At 40.7% G+C, this 22,102-nt stretch overlaps 1 protein-coding gene across 1 annotated transcript in view; it reads left to right on the forward strand.

The window, feature by feature from the left end:
- Ppm1h (protein phosphatase, Mg2+/Mn2+ dependent 1H) overlaps window positions 1-1,042 on the forward strand; it is a 266,367-nt gene extending 265,325 nt beyond the window's left edge. The window contains exon 10 of the mRNA XM_071609704.1: window positions 970-1,042. Within this exon, the coding sequence (XP_071465805.1) occupies window positions 970-1,000 (31 nt within the window). The 3' untranslated portion in view covers window positions 1,001-1,042. The remainder of the gene's footprint in view (window positions 1-969) is intronic.
- Window positions 1,043-22,102: the final 21,060 nt, after the last annotated feature.

The following is a 22,102-nucleotide window of genomic DNA, read 5'->3' on the forward strand; positions in this document are numbered from 1 at the left end:
CTGCCTTTTGATTAGAATGTTTCATCCACATACATTTAATGTAATTGTGGATAAGACAGGACTTATTTGAGGCTATGGATGTAACTCACTGGTAGAGAACCTCTGCACTGTCCCGTTTTGCTATTTGTTTTGTTTTGGTCTTTTATTCTTTCATTGCTGCCTATGTGTAAAATAATTTCTAATACATAATTTAGTTCCTAATTGTTTCTTTATTTTTGAGGCATTTTCTTAGCAGTTGCTTTGGCGAATATAATTAACATCTTATTTTAAAACATTCTAGTTTGGATTAATGGAAACAATTTCACTAGTATTAAAAAAAAAACTTTGGTCCAGTATATACTTCCATTCTCTTCCTTCTCATTTCATATTATTATTTATCATGCAAATATAAACCCATCAACAGATGAATAATTATTATCTTATACAGTTGTCTTTTAAATATATATAAGAAGAAAAGAGTTACAAACAAAAATACATTTATATTTCTTTTATATTTCGTATGGCATTTGCCTTTACTGGAATTCTTTATTTCTTCATTTGGTGGATTCAAGTGACTGTGTAGTGTTCTTTCAATTTAGGACCCATTTTAGTATTTCTTGTAAAACAGGTCTACTAGGGATAAATTCTCTCCATTTTTTATCTGGGAAAGTCTTAGCTTCTCTTTCATTTTAAAAAAAGAGTTTTGCTGGACATAGAATTTCTGATGGACAGATATTTTTTTCAGTCAGCACTTTAGATACGTCATTCCTCTAACTTCCGGCCTCCATGATTCTGATGGGAAGCTAGTTGTTAATCTTATTGAGTCACTTGAATGTGATGAGTCACCGTTGTCTCTCATCCTACATAGAGTTCTTCGTACTTCTTGAATGTGTCATGTTTTTTTCATCAGATCTGTTTTTCAGGCATACATTCAGTGCTCTAGTAAGCAATTTACAACTCTGGCTTAGCTTTCACTTCCTTCTTTTCCAGAGCTCTACAATCGACAGAGACGAAAGATTAAGACCTTCTTGGGTCTTTCCTGGAAGCAGACGCTGCCCTGCACATTTTCAAAGACTTCTAGATCCTCAATAATATCTTGGTGCTTTTCAAAGCACCCTGTGGACATCTCATTCACGAGTTTTTCTTTTTCAGTCTTTTGGTCAGCCTCCTGGTTAGCCTCAACTGCTATCACTGACTATGATGTTAAACAATTGCTGATGATTATTTTCAACTAATTCCCTGCAGATAGAGTTGTGAACACAAAACAGGTCAAGACAAGCCCTGAGAATGAGGCCTTTTCAGGAGCTTTCAGACAGGTCAAACAGTGACAATTTTCCAGGCTTAGAGCTTTTGGAAGAGGTTCTAATCCATTTTGCCCCTCCAGTAGCTACTAGTCTGCTGATTCTCAGTTACCATGGCTCTGAGGCTGTTGATGGTCAAGACTACCACAGATCTGGGGAAAAGGGTATGGAAACTGTCAAGCAAAAAAGGTCAGAAAGCTCCCTGTTCTTACTGAGATTCAGCCATTTCTTGCTCTCCCCCTCCCACTGTGGTCCTGAGGACTGAACCCAGGGTATCCTACCACTAAGCTACATTGCCAACCCTATTTTTTATTTTTGGAGAGTCTAAGTTGCTCAGGCTGGCCTCAAACTTGTAATCTTCCCCCCTTAGCCTTCCTGATAGCTGAGCCTACAGACAAGTACCATAGTACCAAACTTCACTCTAGTCTTGACACTATATTTTTGGTACTGGGAATTGAACCCAGGGGCGCTTAACCACTGAGCCACATCCCCAGCCTGTTTTATTTTTTATTTTGAGACAGGGCCTCATTAAGTTGCTTAGGGCCTTGCTAAGTTGCTGAGGCTAGCTCTGAACTTGGGATCCTCCTACCTCAGCCTCCCCAGTCGCTGAGATTATAGGCATGCACCACCTAATATCCACCACCTAAGATCCAGCTAATCTTGACTCTTAACTTGCCTGAAGTTCTATGCCAGCAGCTCTTTACCACTTGCTATGAAGGTATATATTGCTAATTGAATACCAGACTCAATTCAGAGACCTTTGCCCAAGCAGAATGAATGGTGTTCAACTCCAGGTGTAGTAACTGTAGTATATGGATTTTCTATGAATTTTCCAGTAAAAAGCAAGCCTTAGCTCTCTTTTTATGCCAACTAATAGTTAAAAAGGACAGATATCTAGGCTCTGGAGGCTGAACAAAATTATGTTCAAATCCTCTTGAACTACAAGTGTGCTTAAAACATATCCTACATTCTTGAGCATTGGCCTGTAATAAAATCAATGGTACAAAGTAAATCTTTTACCAGGGTACCCAGCTGCACTGTTTATTACAAAACCTAAAGTGTCAGGATAGAGAGCCATTTGCTACAGTGGTATCAATATACAGCTCTTGACATCTCTCTTTATGGGTTCAGTTGACCTGAAATAAGTTGACCATTTCACATACTAACAGGGCCCTTTTTTTTTTTCATCTGCTTGACCTTTGCCTCTGGACTCAGCTATAAGAAGAGTGATAAGATGACATTCCAAGTCTAAAGGAGCCTAAATCCAACAACCTGATAGCTAAGAGTGTTTAAATAGTTAGCAACTCTCACTTCCTAAAGTGGTCCTAGACCCAGGCTGCCTGTTAAAATCACCTGGGAGTTTAAAAAAAAAAATTCTGTCAACCAGCTCAGACCACAGACCAATTAAACCAGAATTCTTCAGAGAGGAACCCTACCATCAGAACTCTTTTAATGTTCTCCAGATGATTCAAATGTGAGACCCACTGTGTAAATATATTAAGGATCCACTACTGAACCAATGTTGGAAGACTTAGCAAACAAAATATCAAAGACATCTAATTTGCCAGGAGGCTGATGCGGGAGGATGGCAAGTTCAAGGGCAGTCGTGGCCACTTAGTGAGACCCTGTCTTTAACTAAAAAATTATAAAGGGCTGGGGATGTTGCTCATTGGTAAAGCACTCCCTGGGTTCAATCCCTAGGACTAAAACAAACAAACAAACCTACTTCTGTTAATTTTGAATTTCAGATAATTTACTTATTCAGTACTGCATGTTCCATACAATATTTGGGCATATCTATATTAAAAAGTTATTTGCTGTTTATCTGAAATTCAAATTTAAATGGGTGTCCTGCATTTATCTAGAAACCCTACATAGAATAAAACCAAAAATCAAACAAGAGGTGTAGAAGTAAAACTCTTTTATCAGAAAATTGTCATTAAGTAAAAGTTTTTGTCTCAAAAAACAGGATCATCTGGAACATAACAAAAAGAAAAGTTGTACCAGGCCAATTTGAGGGAAAGAGTTTCTGAGACATGGAGGAGGAAGGAGGGCCACAGAAATGGTCCAGGAAGGCTTCCTTCATGCCTGTATTGGCTAGCTAGGGTCACCGTAACAATAAATCACAGACTGGGCACCTTTAATAACAGTAATTTATTTCTCACAGTTCTGAAGCCTAAAAGTCCAAGATCAAGATGCCAGCAGGTTTGGTTTCTCCTGAAGCTTCTCTGCAAGAGACTGCCTCCTTCTCGGTCTTTTCCCTGTGTACCATACATTTTAGGATTTCTTCGTGTATCCAAATTTTCTTTCTTATGAGGCAGGAGGATGGCAAGTTCAAGGGCATCATTAGGATCCACCTATGTGATCTTATTTAACCTTAAACCTCTTTATGGGCTCTGTGTCTGAACACAGTCACATTCTGTGATAGGGATTACAGCTTCAACACATCAATTTTGGCGGACACAAATCAGCCCATAATACTGAAGTGGATAGAGTGCAGTGCCCCGCAACTAGATGGGAGTCCTGGGGGACTGTGGGTAGTCAAGTTGGTAGGAAAACCAAGTGTCATTGCTCTGATGTTCTCTTTCCAGTGCACCAGGTTTAGCTCCCCATCCCCCAGGCTGTGCCAGCGAGGGGCTGCACCCCTGAGCTACTAAAGAGAAGGAAAGGGGCATTTCTGAACAAAGTGACAGAAATGTAGGATGGTAGAAAAGGAAACCACTCTTTTCTGGGAAGAAGAGGAAGGGAAAGAGCAACTCACACAAAAAGGAAAATGATAAAAGAAGGGATGGTAAACATGTTAAATGGGAGGGACCCTGTGCAGAAGACAGAATAAGAAAATGTCATCCCCTCATCCAAGAGGCCAGGGGAACCAGGCAAGCTACCAGAGTGAAATCAGTTTCTATGGCAGTGGGAACAAGGTTAGAAACCCCTCCTCGGCTCTACAGCAGCAAGACTTCTCCAGGTTTCCTTTGTTCCTTTTAGGAAAAAAACAAAAATAATGTCTCAAGTGTTATGAGGCTCTGCATAGAGTTGGAGAGGAGACAGTTGGGTCTTTTATTAGATTCTGGGGCTTGGTCAGCTTTCAAGAAGGCAGTTCACTGTCTCCTAGCAGCTGACCTGGGTTTTACTGCTGGCAGGCATGAATATGCATGGTTAGGGGACCCAGATGTGCCGGGGCTGCAGGAGCATTTTCAGGACATGCAGGCTCACACGCACACACGAGGGCCTGCTCGGGTTTGAGACGGTGCCAATGGAAAGAACAGCCCGGAGCTGTTCCTCCCGGGAGTCGTTACTGCTGAGTCCAACCCCGCCGCCTTCCCCGGGCTCGGCCAGGCAGCGGAGACCCCAGAGGGCGTTCAGAGCCTTCTTCCAGCCATCCTGAGCTGCAGGTGGAAATGGGTCTATTACGGGAGAAGGATTAGACCTCTACCTCGGGTTTTAGATGGGGGTGAAGCACTTTGGTAACCGGTGCGTGTTATTATGAATTTACAAAGAGTGCCTGGGCCGGGGGCAGGGGAGAATGGAGCCAGGAACCAGCTAAACACTGCAAGGAAAAATTCAGCCACGGAGCCATCGAACTTTCCCAGGGTGGTGGAAAAGCAGCGGCCCCTTGCCGTCTGCAGAGCCCGGCGCCCAGGCTTCCCGCGCCTTTGTCCCCGCGCTTTGCCACTCTCCTGTCCGCACTGGGGCCGCGGTCACTCCCCCCACCGCGCAATCGGCCGCCAGCTTCTTGCTGCCAGTCCTAAGTGAGCGAAAGCCTCCTTAATAAGACTGTAAATAAAAGTCAGGCTGAGAAATGAGTTTTCCATGCCAGCAATCACCGACCTAACCTCGGTTGTAAATAGTCTGGAGGAGCCGCGCAGATGGAGTCCCCGCACCTGGGGAATCGAGGCCATCTCTGAGCAGCGCGTGTCAGCAGCTGGGTGCAGCTCAAATGTGGACCCTGGAGGTTGCGCGAGTCCACCTCCCGCATTCTGCAAGAACCGATACCCGGCGCCTCGCCCATCCACCCTCCCGCACCCCAAGGACCCCCACAACTCAGTAACACCCCCGAGGCCCCAGTGCAGCCCCCGGGAATCATCTTAGTCTGTAGCGTCCTCGGAGGAACGGACCGCCAGGCCCCCTAATTTATGGTCATTGGTGTAATGGCTTTAACGTGATTTATCTGACCGCAGAGAAGATGGCAAAAACCTCCAGAAGAGTGATTGGCCATCCAGGCTTTGTGCATTTCTGATTGGCCTTATTAATTTAGGGCAGTGCCGGGGAACAGCCTCTTGGCAGAGACGGGAAATCGGCTTGGTAACAGCCTTTATGTAGTCACTTTGTGGCTAGCAGAAGTCTAGCTTTTGCCAAAATCGAAGAAATAATGTATTGCTTTCAAAAAAAAGCGGGGGGGGGGGGCAGTTTGACAGAATGTGCAGCATGCTGATTAAAGCCGATTTCGCCTGAAAGTGAAGATTGTTTGGTTTGATTTAGGCTCATTCCTTTTTTTTTTTTTTTCCTCTTCATGTTTGTACAGACCAAAGACATCTGTGCTTTCAGGGTGGGAGGAAGGGTGTTTTCTTGTTTTTATTTTCGATGGTTTGGGTGGGTGGGGGAATGCAACACTTATGGGAAAGAATGTGGGGAGCCCAAGTATTCGGATGTGCTTTTAAAAATATTGAACTTCATAATCTTTATGTGGAAAAAAAATGTTTCTTTGCCTTTTGAGTTCTCATCAGACATCATAACTAGCATTTATGGGATCTATAAATTATTGGATAAACACACCAATACACCACACTTCACTAGGTCATTACTCTGTGTTACTGCAGTAACTGTCATTTAAATGTCACCATTGAGTGATGCAACTTAGTCCCATGAATAAAGGACTAAATAAGAATATTGGGGGGTTATAATATTTAATAGAACATTTTTTCATATGAATGGATTACAAATTTGGCAGGGTTGCATGTGTAATTTCAATGTACCCCCGATCATTTGTTATATTTATCTGTGTGTATAGGACTGAAATGTAGACACAGAGCACCAGGCAACCTCCAAATATAATCCTTAACACTGTGTTCCTCAGGGGCACCAGAACAAAGACAGCGAGAGAACTTGATTGCTTTGGGGGAGGGGGGCAGGTTGGTGTTACACATGCGGTGGCACAATCATTTCTTTTATTTATAGCTCAAACCAGAAAAATAGACTGGGAGCAGCTGAGTACCAATTTATTTTGCTGCCTGAACCGATGAGTGGTCGCCTTAAATGTCATTGAGTTGGAAGGTTGTGCATTTCATTCACTGCCAGGTTACAGGAAGCATTGAAGCAGGTCTAGAAGGTGATCAGTGATTGTCCTGCCACCTATCAAGGTGGGCAAGTGCAATCCTGCCAGGTGGAATTGCCTCAGTGGGGAACAAGGGCCGCCTGTCTTCACTGACTCCTCTCATCAAATGCTGTTTGAGTAGAAATGAAGGTGGCCCATTTAGTCCTATTACAAGAACAAAATGGAACAGAAGGTAAAGGTAACCCCCAGAAAGACAAAAATGGATTTGGAGGTCAGGGGCAGGAACCTGTTTGGGCCACAAGCCATAGCACATACACAGGACACAAAGGTCTTGTGCCCAGCTGCCTAAAGGTGTAACACATGAGATAGGTAAATAATAGAAAGACGAGTGCTGTGGAAAACCAGAGGACAAAGAATTTAAGAATCGATAAGGGACTGGGTACAGTGGCAAACACTGTAATTCCAGCTACTCAAGAGGCTGAGGCAGGAGAGTCACAAGTTCAGGGCCAGCCCATCAAAACAAAGTTTATTTTAAAAAGAGCTGGAGCTCAGTGGTAAAGCGGCCCTGGGTTCAATCCCCTCCACATACACACACACAAACACACGTCAGTGGGGAAGGTTTTCCCTACATGTTGACCACTGCACTGGATCATGGAGGATGAGGAGTTGATCAAGGAAAAAGGGCGTAAGTCTCACTAGCCATGATGGAGCACAAGCATGAAGGAGAAAAGACAAAGAGGACATGGTCCAAGCTTCCCGATCCTGTGTAATGCTGAAGATCCTAAAGGTATGACTGCAACCTGTTCTCACCTCTAAACTTCACTCCCTAGTAAAGAAGAGGAGTCAGGTTTTTTCTAATTTCCTAAAGAAAATAATGGAAACCTGTATGTTTTTCTTGAAGTGCATCTAACCATAATGATCACAGGGCAAGCCAAAATTATAAAAGAACTAAACTCTGAAATCCTAGAATAATTGCTTATAGCTTAAAATAATCCTGCTCCACTAATATGACATGTGACACAGAAACAAATCCCAGTTCCAACTTGAACTCTGGTGGTATTTTTCTCTAAGGACAGACAAGCTGGCAGCTAAGTGGCAGCACTCCCTACATCTAGCATAATGATGGGTTCTGCCCTTCACCTTTTCCTGCTGGGCCACTCTCTGGACCCTGCAGGAAACTCATCTGTCATCACAACAGAAATCAGCTCAGTTCCTTTGCATTCATTTGCTCACTGGGTAGCTCCTTCACAGGCCACACAGTGGATGCTTCTCTTTCTTCCTCTCTTCTTTAGCCTCCTCATCTCCTCCCTCTGAACAACTCATTGTCCAGTATCAGAATTATAAAAGCACAATGGATAGCTGTCCTCAAAGAAAAACAAAAACACCTCTTTTACTTCATTCAACCTCACAGGCTGTGTGTCTCTGTAGCAGTTCTAGTATGCTCTACAAAGATGGAGTGCTGCTAATTTTGTCTTGGAGAACACACATTTCCTTAGTCATGGATTCTAAGACATCACAAACAGCATTTTCAAAACACCTCTTTCACACACTGCCCATTTCCTATCTTACCTGAAAGCACAGCACTTCCCTTTGGGCTGCATTATTCAATACCTCTCTGTGTGCTTTGGATTTGAGCCTTTGGAGAGTTTTTCTTGGAGGAATCACCGAGCCTACATAACAAGGGCAGAAGGCTGGATAGCCCAGGGGCTTGCCAGGGGCCCAAGCTGAGCTTGTGAACCGCAGTTCCCGGGACTCTGACAGCCTCTGGGTTTTTATTTATTCATTTTGCAAACATTACAGAAGCCCTTTCATATATTGCAGGGAATGTGGAGATGAATAAGAAGCCCACAGTTTAGGGAAGCAAACACCTAAATATGTAATGCTCATGTGAGATAGTACAATGGAGGTGAAAAGAGCTCTGAGAAAATCAGAGAGTGCTGAAGAATCTTCTAGAACCAGGGAATGTTTCCCATGTATGCTGCCCACTGCACTGGGTCATGAAGGGTGAGGAACAGGTTAAGGGGAAGAGGGATGGAAAGTTATGCTAGCCACAGGCAAACAGTAAAGCTTACAAGAGAGAAGAAAAGGGATAGGTAGAGGGAAAAGGCCTGAAAGAGTATGAGGTTGACTGAAAAGAGAGCGTGAACAAAAGAGAAAGATGAACGCAACAGAGTGGAAAGGGAAATTAGGGCTTTTCTCTGGTAGTGAGCTGCACCCATGCTGTGGAGAGCCAGGTTCACTCCCAGGGCAAGCACCATCATGACTTACACCAGATCCATCTCACCCAATGATGCACAATGGGCTGCTAGAGGCATCCTGAGGTTGAGGGGCAGGGAAGGAGGAAGAAGAGGAGGAGGAGAGATTCTGTCTTTCCTTGCCATGTGACTGTCTTCCCTCACGGCCTCAGAACTAGGCAATTCTCCAGATAAAAATGGATATAGAAAGCCTTTTGTGGGAGGGACCCTTGCTGTGGCTCCCGATAATCCCACCTCCTTGTACTGACTCCCTTGTGTCAACCCCTTTCCTTTGAGCGTGGATATAGTGACTCGATCTAAAAAACAGAATACAAGAGTCATGATGGATATCACTTCTGAGAGTAGGCAATTACAACCCTTCAACTTCCATCTTGCCAGCACTCTCTTGCTGGCACTTACTCTTGTCCTTCTCCTTGCTTGCTCTGATACCATTAGCTCCACATTGTGAGATGCTCTATGGAGAGGCCCACATGGCAAAGGATAGACCAACAGCCCACGAGAAACTGAATCCTGCCAAGAGCCCTGTGAATGAGGTGACTGTAGCATTGGGAGAGACCCAGAGCCTGCCTTCCTGTGCTACTCTACTCTTCCACAGAAACCGCAGCACGCCTATAGGTAATTAATTTGCTTTTCTTGCTTTCGTTTTCCTTGAGCTATATTCCTTATTTTTTTGTGTGTGTCCACCACGCAGTTCATTATTCCAAAAGTCCACTCATCAGTCACTGTTATGTGAGGGAATCATTGTTTGCAATGTTACATACACTACAGCACTGTCAATGGCGGCCACTCCCTTGACATTTCATGTGGAAGGGAGCCCCACTGCCTTCCATTATTAAAGGTGGCAGATTCCTTCTTTAAACTTTAGCTCTGTTTTTCCACCTCCAGACTGATCCTCTTTATCTTAGGCATGGGAAAGCCTGAGAGTACAACCATTGTACAAAAGAGTACACTGAGGTCCAGAAAGGGGAAATAATGTGTCCAATTTCACTCCATGAATCAGTTAGAAGATGGAACCGTGAGGCCTGAATCTTCCTGGTCCAGGACAAGGGTTACCCCAAATCACATACTCACATCCTATGCAGATAGAAGGCACTGGAAATTGAGCAACAGCTCCATGTATCTGATTGGAACTCCCAGACTAGCTCGCCCTAGACAGCAGAGATTGCTTTTCTTTGAGATTAGATAATCACTGGAGCAATCTTTGAGATTAGACAATCACACAGATTGAAGAATCACTGGCTTCCTTTACCCTCCTGTGGATTTACTATCTTGGGGACCAGTAAACTGCAACTGAGAAACATGGGTGGTTTGTAAGAAACATGCCCTGAATTCTGGAAAGGGATCTTTTTCTTTTATGAAATTGTCCAGTCATCAAAGGGGCCTTCATCACTTTGTTCACTCAAAACTATATTATGCTTCCTCTTTAGTTCCCCTTTATTTCACCAGATTTATAATTAGGGTACAGCACTTCCCATGTAGTAAATTGAACTTCACTAGTTGATATCTCTTATGAATATGGCTTGATTTTTCAGGAATACTTGTTAAATTCAATTAAAACTTGTTTCGTTGGCTTACATTCCCCTGGTTCAGTTCTTACCTCTATTAGTGAAATTATTGAATGTCTTAATTTTAATGGGGTTTTGTCTTTTTTCAGTTACGTCACTATAAAATCACCTGGGTCTTAAAAATTACTTTAAGGCTGGGAAGTAACTCACTGGTAGACTGTGTCCTCAGCACGTACAAAGCCCTGAGTTCCATCCCCAGCTCTTGGAAAAAAAGAAAAGGAGAGAGAGAGAGAGAGAAAGTAAAAATTGCTGTGAAGGTCACCACTGCTGCAGAAGTCTACACAGACAATCTGGCACCTGACTTATGACTGTTACATAAGCCATTGCTCATGAACCTGTGAAACCTAAGGCCTGCCAAATCACAATAATATGGAGTTCAGGACAGGAAGGGAAAGGAAGAAAAATAATTAAATATAAAAGCAACCTACCCTGTGTTTATCTCATTCTACCTTGTGAGTGAAGAACCAGACTTTGACTTTCATTATTTTGCTTCTACAGTTTTTAAGAATGAGGATCGCAGAAATATCGCTTGACTCTCCTATCCCTGGAAGGTTAGCAGAGTTGGAATTATATTGCAAATAAGGAAAGAGAGGCTGAGATAAGTAGAAAATACAACTAGTAAGTATCAGAATGAAAAATTTCTAAGCCTTCTGGCTATAAAACCAAGGACTCTTTCTACTATGAGAGTGATCCTTATTATACTTTAATACTTTAGGATAAGCTTGGCCCCTTCTCCTCTGCTCTCACCCTTCTGCTTTCTGCCATGGGATGACTCAGCAAGAATCCCCTCACCAGATATAGGGCCCTTGACCTTGGATTTCCCAGCCTTCAGAATGGTCAGTCTCTGTTCTTTACAAATTACCTAGTCTCAGGTATTTTGTTGTAGCTGAACAAAATGGACTAAGACAGCAGAGGTGCTGATGCTGCTGATTCTGGACCACCCTTGGAAAATCACTGCATTACAATACGTTGGCTTTATGTGGAAGGATCCTAAAGGCTGCCAAACTTTCCCTAGTCATGATTTGAAAGAATGTTCTAAAAGATACTATGAAGAAAAGTCAAAGCTAAAATACTGGCAGAGAGCAAAACTGACCAAGAAAATGTTTAATTCTATTCAACAGCTTATTCTTTACATTTTGTCCAGTAGTAGGAGTTGTTGAAGGAATTACAAAAGACGTATTTCGATGGTTTGGTATCTTCAAAGATTATATTGTTTGGTCATACTGTAAACTAGAAAATAGTTTACAGTTGGACAACAAAGTGTGTGGTATCAATGTGTTCTATATGCGTTAGAGAAGAAAGAAATCAGTGTTAACTAAACTAGCAAGATAAGGCTTCATAGAAAAATCTAGGTTGGCGACTTTGAAGAATGGTCTTGTGGATATCTATTAACATATAACAAACCACCCTACAACTGACTGGCTAAACAATATCATTAGTCAGTGGTTCTGTTGGATGACTGTTCATGGAATGTCCCACTTGGGGTCTGTCACATAGTTATAATTAGATAGCACCTGGGACCTGAGTTACCTCAAGTTACTGGGCTGATTGTCCAAGATGGGGTTCTTCACTTTCATGTCTGCTGCTTCAGACTCCTCCACATGGCTTCTCTCCAAAGGAATTCCCAGGACTTAAGGGCAGTGCAGGGTTCTGGGAAATGAGACATAGAAGCTATAGTTCTAAAGAAAAACTGAATTGAAACTATCAGTTCTAAAGAGCAAATGAAAAATCTAGACTTGGCAATGTGACTTCTGCCATATTTTGTTGGTGAAATCAGTCACTGATCAGTCCAGATTCAAGGGGGCAAATTAATAGACTCCATCTCTCTCGGTGACAGAGTGGCATGTTTATATAGAAGAGAAGAAATTGCTGAAAGCTGTCTTTGGAGACAAGCTGCCTCTGGTGGGCAGGCAGAGGAAACAACCCACAGTATAAAGATGCAAGAACCAGATGACAACAAAGAAGAGATCTGAAGGCTTGTACACACGAAAAGTCAGAGGAGTTGAAAACTGAAACAGAGTCTGGGCCTCATCTGGAAAACACTGGGGAATCAGTATAAGTTATTAGGGAGCAAAGTGGCTTTCACTCCCTCAATGCTCCCAGCACAAGAGCTAAATGGTCTACAGACAAACTCACAAAGACTGGCCAGGGCCAGACACCATGGATCAGAGTTTAGTGGGAGATACAAATAAGTAATCAGGCAACTACACTACAGGGTCACTACTGCTGGCAAACAGGAAGGTGTAGGATGTTATAAGAACACCTAACTCAGATAAGGAGGCAGGAGCGAGGAGGTGGTGCCCATGTTGCTTTGTTGTCCTCTAGCAAAAGCTCATGGACGATATTGGTGGAGGGAAAGCCAAGGAGGCCAGTCAGAGGGCTGTAGCAATGCTGGTGTATGTTTAGAATTAAACATTTGAAATCCCCTCCTCTGTTTCTAATGAGTGAGAATGTTTCTCTGACAGTATGCCCAGAGCATGATGACCTGTTAAAGTTGTGGGATGGTCCCTTTTAAAAATTTGGTTCCATGTAATACAAAGTCATCTTCTGGTAAAACTTGGAAAATAACAACACAAGTTGAAAACAATATCAAGGCATTATTTGGCACATCTAGGAGAGCATGTCAAAGGTGCAGAAAAAACAGAAACAATGTAGTGTTCTTTCCTTATGCTCCAGAAGCACCTGCCTGGATCCAAAGAAAAACGTTACCATTCCTTTTGGAGTCCCAGACTTACAGGCTAAGGAATTTTTTGTTATTTTTGTCTAAATTAGGTGAGCCCATGTCTTCAGGACCACAACTCCAGTACATTGCTTATCTACTATGCCAAACAATAGCAGCTTCTTATAGTGATACCCAGAGATTGTTCTCCACCAGAACAATCCACTGGATGTGCCACTCGAGGCCCACCACACTACCTCTAACTGATGCTTCACCAGATATACAGTGAGGCTCAGTAAATATCTATCTTAAAATATGTATCAAATTTTGAACAGATCACAGATGGTAATGGGGCTGGCTGCGCTCAGAGTCCTTAACTTTGCATTCAAAACTCTGTCAAGAACTGTTACTGCGCCATTAACTATTTAGAGAAATAGAGGAACTTCTACTGTCCTACCAGGTGCACAGGAACAATATTGAAATTCTGCAATGGCGTCACAAACATTGTAATAACTTCTTTAAGGAAAATGGTGACAGCTAAGTCAACCAGATGAGGTGGCATCTCCTATGTATCACCATACCCATGACTTTCTGCCCTTACTGTTTTCAGAGCCTCCTCTTTTCCTGCAGACTCCTCTTGTTCTTCACTAGCTTTCATTCAAGATTCTCCCACAGGGCCATGTTGGTGTGGTAAATAAGGGAGAAAACATTAGGAATGCCCATTTTTTTCTTTTCCACGCTAGCAGCGTGGACCATTGCTAGCTCCTATCAGGATAGAGAGGGAAGAACGGAGAGAAAATAATTAGGAAAATGCAAGAAGAGGAAAATGAAGAAGGAATCACAGCAGGGAAAATAAAAAGAAAAGAAAGAAAGCTCAATGGAAGCAACATGAAGACACAGAGACTGAGGTAGTGAGGGAAAGACCCCTCATGGTCAAAGGCAGCAGATGCTCTATTAATACAGGAATTCAAGAAAGACCACTGCAGTCGGCAGCTGGCCAGCCATGCCCTTCACCGTTGCTTTCTTCTGCTTTGCTTTTGCCTTGCCATTTCACTGTTTGTAACACCTGTCTTAGAGGGGGAGAGATGAAATTTGGATTCATCAGTTTTAAATATTTAATATTTCATACTTAAATGCTATACTCATTTTTCTTTTTTGCTGCTGTGGCAACAAATTATGAGAAATATAATGGCTTAAAAAAACACAAACTATATTATCTTTTAGTTCTGGAGCTCAGGTGTTCAAAATGCCTCAGTGGGCTAGCATCAAGGACTTTCTGGAAGTACTAAGGTGCGCTATGTTTCCTAGCTTTTCCGGTCTCTATAGGCTGCTTGCAACCCTTGGCCCACTGCTTCCTTCCTTCATCTTCACAGCCAGCAATGGCAGGTGGAGTCCCTACAAAGCATCATGCTCCTTGCTTCTGTAGTCACACCTCTCTCTCTCTCTCTCTCTCTTCAGACGTCCTTCTATGATTATATTGGGCCCATCTGGATCATCCAGAATGATCTCCCTAGTTTAAGGTCAGCTAATTAGCAACCTTTTAAATCCATCTGCTGTCTTAATTGCCCTTTACCTTGTAAATCTAACATATTCATAGATTTTGGAAATTAGGATTCAGACCTCATTAGACACCATTATTCTATTGGCCACAAGCATTATGTAACCTTGTTGAAACTACTAACTCCACTTTTTCACTTGGTATTCTCACCTCATCCTACTGGGGATTGAACCCAGGGGTATTCTACCACCAATCTACATACCCAGCCCTTTTAATTTTGTGGGGTTTTAATGTTTATTTTTGAGACAGGGTCTCATTAGCTTGCCCACCCTGGTCTCAGACTTGTGATCCTCCAGTTTTAGCCTTCTGAGTCACTGGATTACAGGCGTGCACCACTGCACCTGGTTTTTTCCCTTAGCATTCTTGAAACCAAGAACTCTGTCAGTTATTTGTTTGTTTTCCCACTTATGGGTTTGCTACAAACAGAAGTAATAATCCTAACCATCTGTCATTTAAACAAGGGGACATTTATTACTTTTGACTAAAAAGACACTTGTCATAACAATACACCAGCAAAGACAGAGTCCCTCCCACAGATGACAGCCTACTAGCAGCATGCCACCTGGCCCCGCCTCTTGTCACCAGTGCTGCACAGTGCCCAGTGCCTTTGCATCCTTGCCCTGCAGGGCAGTGAAGAGGATCTAGTACTCTAATGATGGAGCAATATACAAATCCAAAATCCCAGGGGACTTTAACCATTTGTTTGGGTCAGTTTTACAGTTTCTGCAGAACTAGAAGGCTGTCATGCAAAATGACACCTGGCCGTTTATTTTTCAATCCAAGCAATATTATACAATTGCTGCTGCAATTGCTAGCAAGCAAGGAAGGGTACTCAAGTCTTATGCTGGCCAGAGCTCAATCAATAAGAAACAAGTCAGATTGGCTGTTGTTTTTTATAAAGCTGACATCAAAATTGGGCAAGGGAAGGAGAATATTCTTTGATAATTTTTTGAATAATACTTTTCTGCTTTTTATCATTTACTGAGCTGTTTCCTAAATATTCCTTTACACTGGCAACCAGGGCCATTTCCCTGATTACAAAAGCCCACTCTTAAGATACCAAGATACTAGGTTTTATCCACTCTTAAAATAGTAGACTGGATATGTAATTTCAGACAGTTAGAATGGTAAACACTGTGTGTATGAGTGTAAGAGAGAGAGATTAACATTGAGAATATATGGGCATATTACACATTCGAAAAATACCTTTTATACTATCTTAAGTAGCTAACATTTATGAAACACCTCCCCACATCAGCACTTTCCTGGGTACCTTCAGTGTATTATCTAGGGTACTGAGAACAAACTCATGGCAGGTATTACAGATAAGGAAATTAAGGATAAATTCACCTCATGGCACGTAACTATTAAATGGCACAGAGAGGAAATAACGCCTAGCTACATGATTCTGAAGTCCTTGCCTCCTCTTGCAGTGAATAACTCACTGAAGAATCATCTAATGCTATAACTTAAGTGGTGAAAATGGAAATATGTAGGAGTTCATCATTGACGGCCTGAAGATACTGGGTTTTATCTACATCTTCTCAACTCCTTAAACAGCATTTGCACCCCCAACTTCATGATTCGTGACTCATCTGGAATCCCACATCAAGTTAGCAAGACATAATTGACTCTGCCCCTTGTTTCTGGTACCACATGCTTTCTCCTTAAAGATAACCACATATTACTTAGTAAGAAAAACACAAACTAGGCAAACAAGAAGAGGAAAGAAAAGAGACTGAGCAAGGAAGGAAGGAAGGAAAGAAAGATTGATAAGAAAAGCTCCAATCTGTAACATACTGGGGGGGGGGGACATGTACTGTTGGACAAGAAAGAAAGGAAGAAAGAAGGAAAGAGAGAGAAAGGAATAAAGAAAGGAAGGAAGGAAGGTTGGTAGGTTGGTTGGTTGATTGATGAGAGAGAGAAGCTCCATTCTGTAAAATGCTGAGGAAAACCACATGTACTCTTTGCCACTGAAAAACAAGAGAACATTGTTTGGCAAAACCTAGAAACTATGATTTTCCATTATTTACTTGGCCTCTAGATTACATCCTCAAAAGAAATGCATCTTTGAACTCAAATTCAATATTCAATCAAACCAAACAACTACAAATGTTACTTACAAACAAAGCTAAAACCAACAATAGGGAAAATTCTTTTTGTGAATTAAATTCACTTAGTAATAAATTCATTCTTAAAGTTAGATGATTTCTTTTTTTAAATTAAGGCTCTGCAAGCCTTTAGTTTATGGAAAGATGCTATTATTGATAGAATTTCCTGAGAATTCTATATAATTTCTAAATCTAAGAATGCATATCATTGTAGTAAGAAACAGGGCCTAATATCATGCAAAATTTTCCTCTGAGGTATGGCAAAATAGCATTTCCCAGGCCTGCACAGGGCACAGTGCCAAACTCTTGTTGGAACTAGTTCTGTAGAAAAAGGAGTTTAATTTTATAGTAGCCAGTACACTGGTCACATAGTGATAATAAAAAATAGTTAAATAATGTGTATTTATATGCATATATTTATTCACTCACATAATTACATGAGCAAAATTATTTTCCAAGATGAAACAATTCAAGTAAGACTGCTCTCCTTTGTTCCAACTCCTTTTCCTTCAAAAATGCTCTTTCTTCTAGGTTTCTCCTCCAATATTTCTATTGACATTTGGATTAGATTGGAAACTTGTACACCAATGATGGAAGAGACAAGATACATTTGACTTAGACCCCAAATCTTCTCAGATGGCCAAAAAAAAAAAAAAAAAAGAGGAGCCAGATTTCTACATGGCACTGTATCTCTAAAAAATCTCCATTAATAGAGGGCTGGGGTTGTGGCTCTCAGCGGTAGGGTGCTCATCTAGCTTGTGCGAGGCCCTGGGTTCGATCCTCAGCACCACATAAAAATAAATAAATAAAGGTATTGCGTTCAACTACAACTAAAAAACAAATATTAAAAAAAAATATCCACTAGAAAAGCGTATCGAATGCCATGGCTTGAGTATGAACTTCAGGGGCTTTACCCAAAGAAGACTCAGCTAACCTACAGAAGTGCCTGTTTCATGGAGCAAACACCAAGAGTTCCTATTGCATATATCCAAGTAAAATTTTTGTATTAATACTCTAGCATTATTCCCATTAGCTATCTAGTCCTTCTGCAAGGTTTTGAAAAAATAAAGTAAGTAAATTCAAAATTGGATGGATGACAGTAAAAGATCAGAAAGTGCAGCATATGGAGAGGGCTGGAGGTAAAGGGGATTGTAGGGGCTCATCCTGGTGAATTAAAAGTCAGCAGGAGGTGCTGGATATCTTGAGGAAAGAAAGATAACTGACAGGGAAAAAGAATGATAAAGGAAACTAATATTTACAAAAGAATAACTATGTTCCAGGGAAGACCTGTGCTAGACACCCGGCCTATATGGACATATGAGATTGAGAAGGAGGAGAATTTTTGTGTTTGTTTACAGTCATTCCAGTTATTTGAGGCTTACTCATTTGCATAAATGGCACCTGGTGTACCCAGCCTGGCAAGCTGGGCAGGAGCAGCTGAGATTTGGCTGACCTCTCTCCATCTCTATGTGATCTCATTGTGGTCCCTTCAGCATGGTAGCTTCAGGGTAGCTATTCTGACATGGAGGTCAAAACTCCAAAAACAGAGAGGGAGGGAAGGAGAGAGACTATCACCTTTTATAACCCTGTCTCACAAGTCACATAGTGTCATTTTTGTCATACCCTCTTTGTTGAGGTTAGGTTGAAGGGAAGGGAATACACTCTTTTTTTTTTTTTTACTGGAGTAAGTGTCATTGAATTTTCAGACATGTTTTTAAAACACTGCAGTTGGGAAAATGACAGACAGAAAGGAAGGCTTAAAGACTGTTGTCCTGTGGCCCCAAATGGTTGACAATTACAGCCACAAATCTGAGTGATGATGGATAAAAGCAGGTCAGGGGCCACATACATTTAAATGTATTAAATTATTCCAAATTTTTGTGCTCCAAGAAAATATTTTTTTCCCTTGCATTTATTGAGAGAAGGAGGAGAAGAAAAGGGATGGGGGAGAACACGGAATATTCCTTTGAGAAAGCTAAGGTGTAGAGTAAGGGTCAGAAATATGTGGCCTATGGCCTATTTCAAATGGCTCACAGGCTAAGAATGATTTATCATTTCTAAGGAGGAAGAATAAGAAAAACGAGGAAGAAGAGGTGAAAAGAGACACAAAAATCAGGTGCAGTGATGCATGCCTGTGATCCCAACAAGTCTAGAGGCTGAGGCAGGAGGATCCCAAGCTCAAGGCCACCCTGGGGAATTTAGCAAGATCCTTTCTCAAAAAAAAAAAAAAAAAAAAGCGAATAATCCTCATTCTTCTTTTTTTTTTTTTTCCCTCCGAAAACATACCTTTCCCCAGAGCTCATCCAGAGGTGCAGTTCTGATGTGCATCTCTTCCTGTTTTTGTTCTTCTGTCTTTTCTATTCCCAGAGCCTCCAATTTATGGAATAAATCAACCTACATTCTTTCTAGCAATTTTATGGCCCCAGTTTCATTCTCTCATTCTTTTAGCACTTCAAAACTCCATCTGTCCCCTAACATGACTTTCCACTTAGTCTAGCTCAACTGTATGCATTTCATCATCTTCAGTTCCAACAGTTTCACAGTGCATAAATCACATATGTACCTATAAGATCACCACTATATTTTTCTTACCTTTTCTTAAACACACATACAAGGCCTGACATCTCATCACAACTGCATTTATACATCAGTTTGTCATGACTTTTATTTTTACCACAGTCACACAGAAAAACATTAAAAAAAATCATTCTATTAATAGGGAAGAATAAGTAGTACATAAGGGAACAAAAAGATGGACTGTGAAACAAAATGCGCAGAGGCCATTTGGGAACCTGCATACTAACTTTGGGAGTAACATGTTTGTTTGGTTATTTTTTCCCGATTTCCTGGAAGTGGTAAAACTTTTTCCTTCTTGGTTTGACTACTGGAGAATGCCCAACTGTGGAAAGAGTGGCTCTGAATCCCTTTAATAAGATAGTCAACAAGGGAGGAGGTTATAAGTAGAAACTGGAAGAGCTTAAGAAATATTAAGCCAATTCCCCTACAATGATCTCCATAGGGTTCATGAATAGTCACCAGAGTATACTAAATGTGTTAGTAGTTGTAACATCTATGCAAACAGCAATTATTGTTTATAGTCCTCTAAGATAAATGAAGTCCCAGTGTTAAATTAGAAAATGTCCACATAACAGCTAAGGTCAGAGCTAAGTTCAAAAGGTAAATAATGAGTCCAGGCAGTGGTTTACTAAATATACATAGTTAAGAGGCACTAAACTAAAAACCCACCAGAATATATACTTTGAGTAAACTATTTAACAATGCTTCTAAATTTAAAAGAATTATATCTGCAATAATGTTTCAATAAAAATTTTCTATTCAATATTATATTATTTGTACATGTATGTGTATACCTGGCTGGTGGCAGACATTCAGGAACACAATCATTTCTGTGCTTAGTAAAATGCAAAATCATTGTTTATTTTGACCCACAACAAATTGTTGATTACATTTTCTTTAACTATTACAGTGTGCTATTATATCCAAAGTAAGAATGGCACTCAGTTATTTAGATAATTAATATATAGAAGAAACACAACCAATTGCTAAGGGTTATAATACATTAGTGGGAATACTGCATATCACATCAGTAAAATATACTGAACAATAAGAAAAAACTGAAATCATTAAGTAGAACAAAAATCTCATAAATTGTTAGAAAGAAAACATTTTGTCACCAGCAAAATGTGGATAAACCTGGAGGCCATTATGCTCAATGTCCTGACATAAGGACATTAACCCAGGCACAGAAAGACAAATACTGCAAGGTATCACTTCATGTGGAACCTAAAAATGTTATTTATAGAAGCAGATACTAGAGTGATAGTTGCCAGGTGTGTATTTGTAGAGGAAAGGGTATTGGGAGATGTTGGCCACAGGGTACAAGGTTTCAGTTAGGAGGAATAAGAGGAAAAACAACTAAATGAAAGCAGTTCATGACAAACAGTTTTTTTTCCCCCAGTAAATTGATTTAGATTAGAGTACTTGTTTTAGAGTATTTTTTTAAAAAGTATGCTAGGAAGGCATACTTCTATAAAAAGACCTTGTAACCAACAAAATGTCTATATTTAATTTAGTTTAACAGGGTAACATTAAAGCCAGTATTATACAAAGTACTCAGTACAAGTTCTAAACACATCCCTTATTAATTTGTTTTAATTATATTTAAACAGTGGTATCATGTTTTAGGCATGCATGAACTTCTGTATCAGTCAGTAAATCTGATCTGGATTCTAAGGAAATGGATTGATCTCATGATAGGGATCAATGTACTATTTCAAAGTGGTCTGGGAGGACACCCAAAGAACACTTACCTGTACTTTACTCACTTTGATGTGTCTTCATATGTCTTCTCATTTCACTTTGGTTTTTCCAACAACCAAGCTGTTTCTCATATTTCCTTTGCCATTCTTAAGGTATTATTTATTTATTTGTTTATTTATTTATTTATTTATTATAGAGCATTCCAAATGTATGTAAAAGTAGAAGAGTATAAAGAAGTCCTAGGTACTCATCACTGAGCATCAACAAATACCCATACAAGGTCAACTTTGTCATGTGTAGTTCCACTGTGCACATTCCTGACCCCATGAATTATTCTGAAGCATGAAGCAAAGTCTATGTATCATATCTTTGTAAGTAAATTCTTTAGTAGTATATATTTCCTAAAAGATAAGGACTTAAACAAAAAACACAATACTACTATCAAAATTTAACAATTCTTCAATTTCAAACATTGTATTTAAAATTATTCCAATTGTCTCAAAGATGTTTTTCCAGGTGGCTTTGATCAACCAGAATCCAAACAAGGGCTATACATTTTAACTGATAACTTTAAATTAATATTTTTTAAATATTTATTTTTTAGTTGTAGTTGGACACAATGTCTTCATTGTTTATTTTTATGTGAACTGAGGATCAAACTCAGGATCTCGCATGTCCTAGGCAAGGGCTCTACCACAGAGCCACAATCCCAGCCCAGCTTTAATTTTTTAGAAACATTAAGTGTGGATAGACACAACACAATGCCTTTATTTTTATGTGGTGCTGAAGATCGAACGTGGGTCCCGTCAGTGCTAGGCGAGCACTCTACCGCTAAGCCACAATCCCAACGCCCCCAGCTTTAATTTTAATGTGTAGATTTCACCTCCCATTTTCCTGCAACTTATTATAAGATTATTTATCCTGTAGTTTCCCAGCGTGAATTTTGCTACTTGCACCCCTGTGGTTACTTAACATGTTCCTCTGTCAAGTTTCTTATAACTTGATGGTCAGATCTAGAAGCTTGATGCAAATCTAACTTGAATTATTGTAACTCCCTGATGGTGTTCTTTATTCCATCACCTCAGGAGGCACAGAATATCTACCTGTCATGTGAAGATCCA

The sequence above is a fragment of the Marmota flaviventris genome, chromosome 3 (assembly GCF_047511675.1).
Source record: "Marmota flaviventris isolate mMarFla1 chromosome 3, mMarFla1.hap1, whole genome shotgun sequence".
Taxonomy (NCBI): Eukaryota; Metazoa; Chordata; class Mammalia; order Rodentia; family Sciuridae; genus Marmota; species Marmota flaviventris.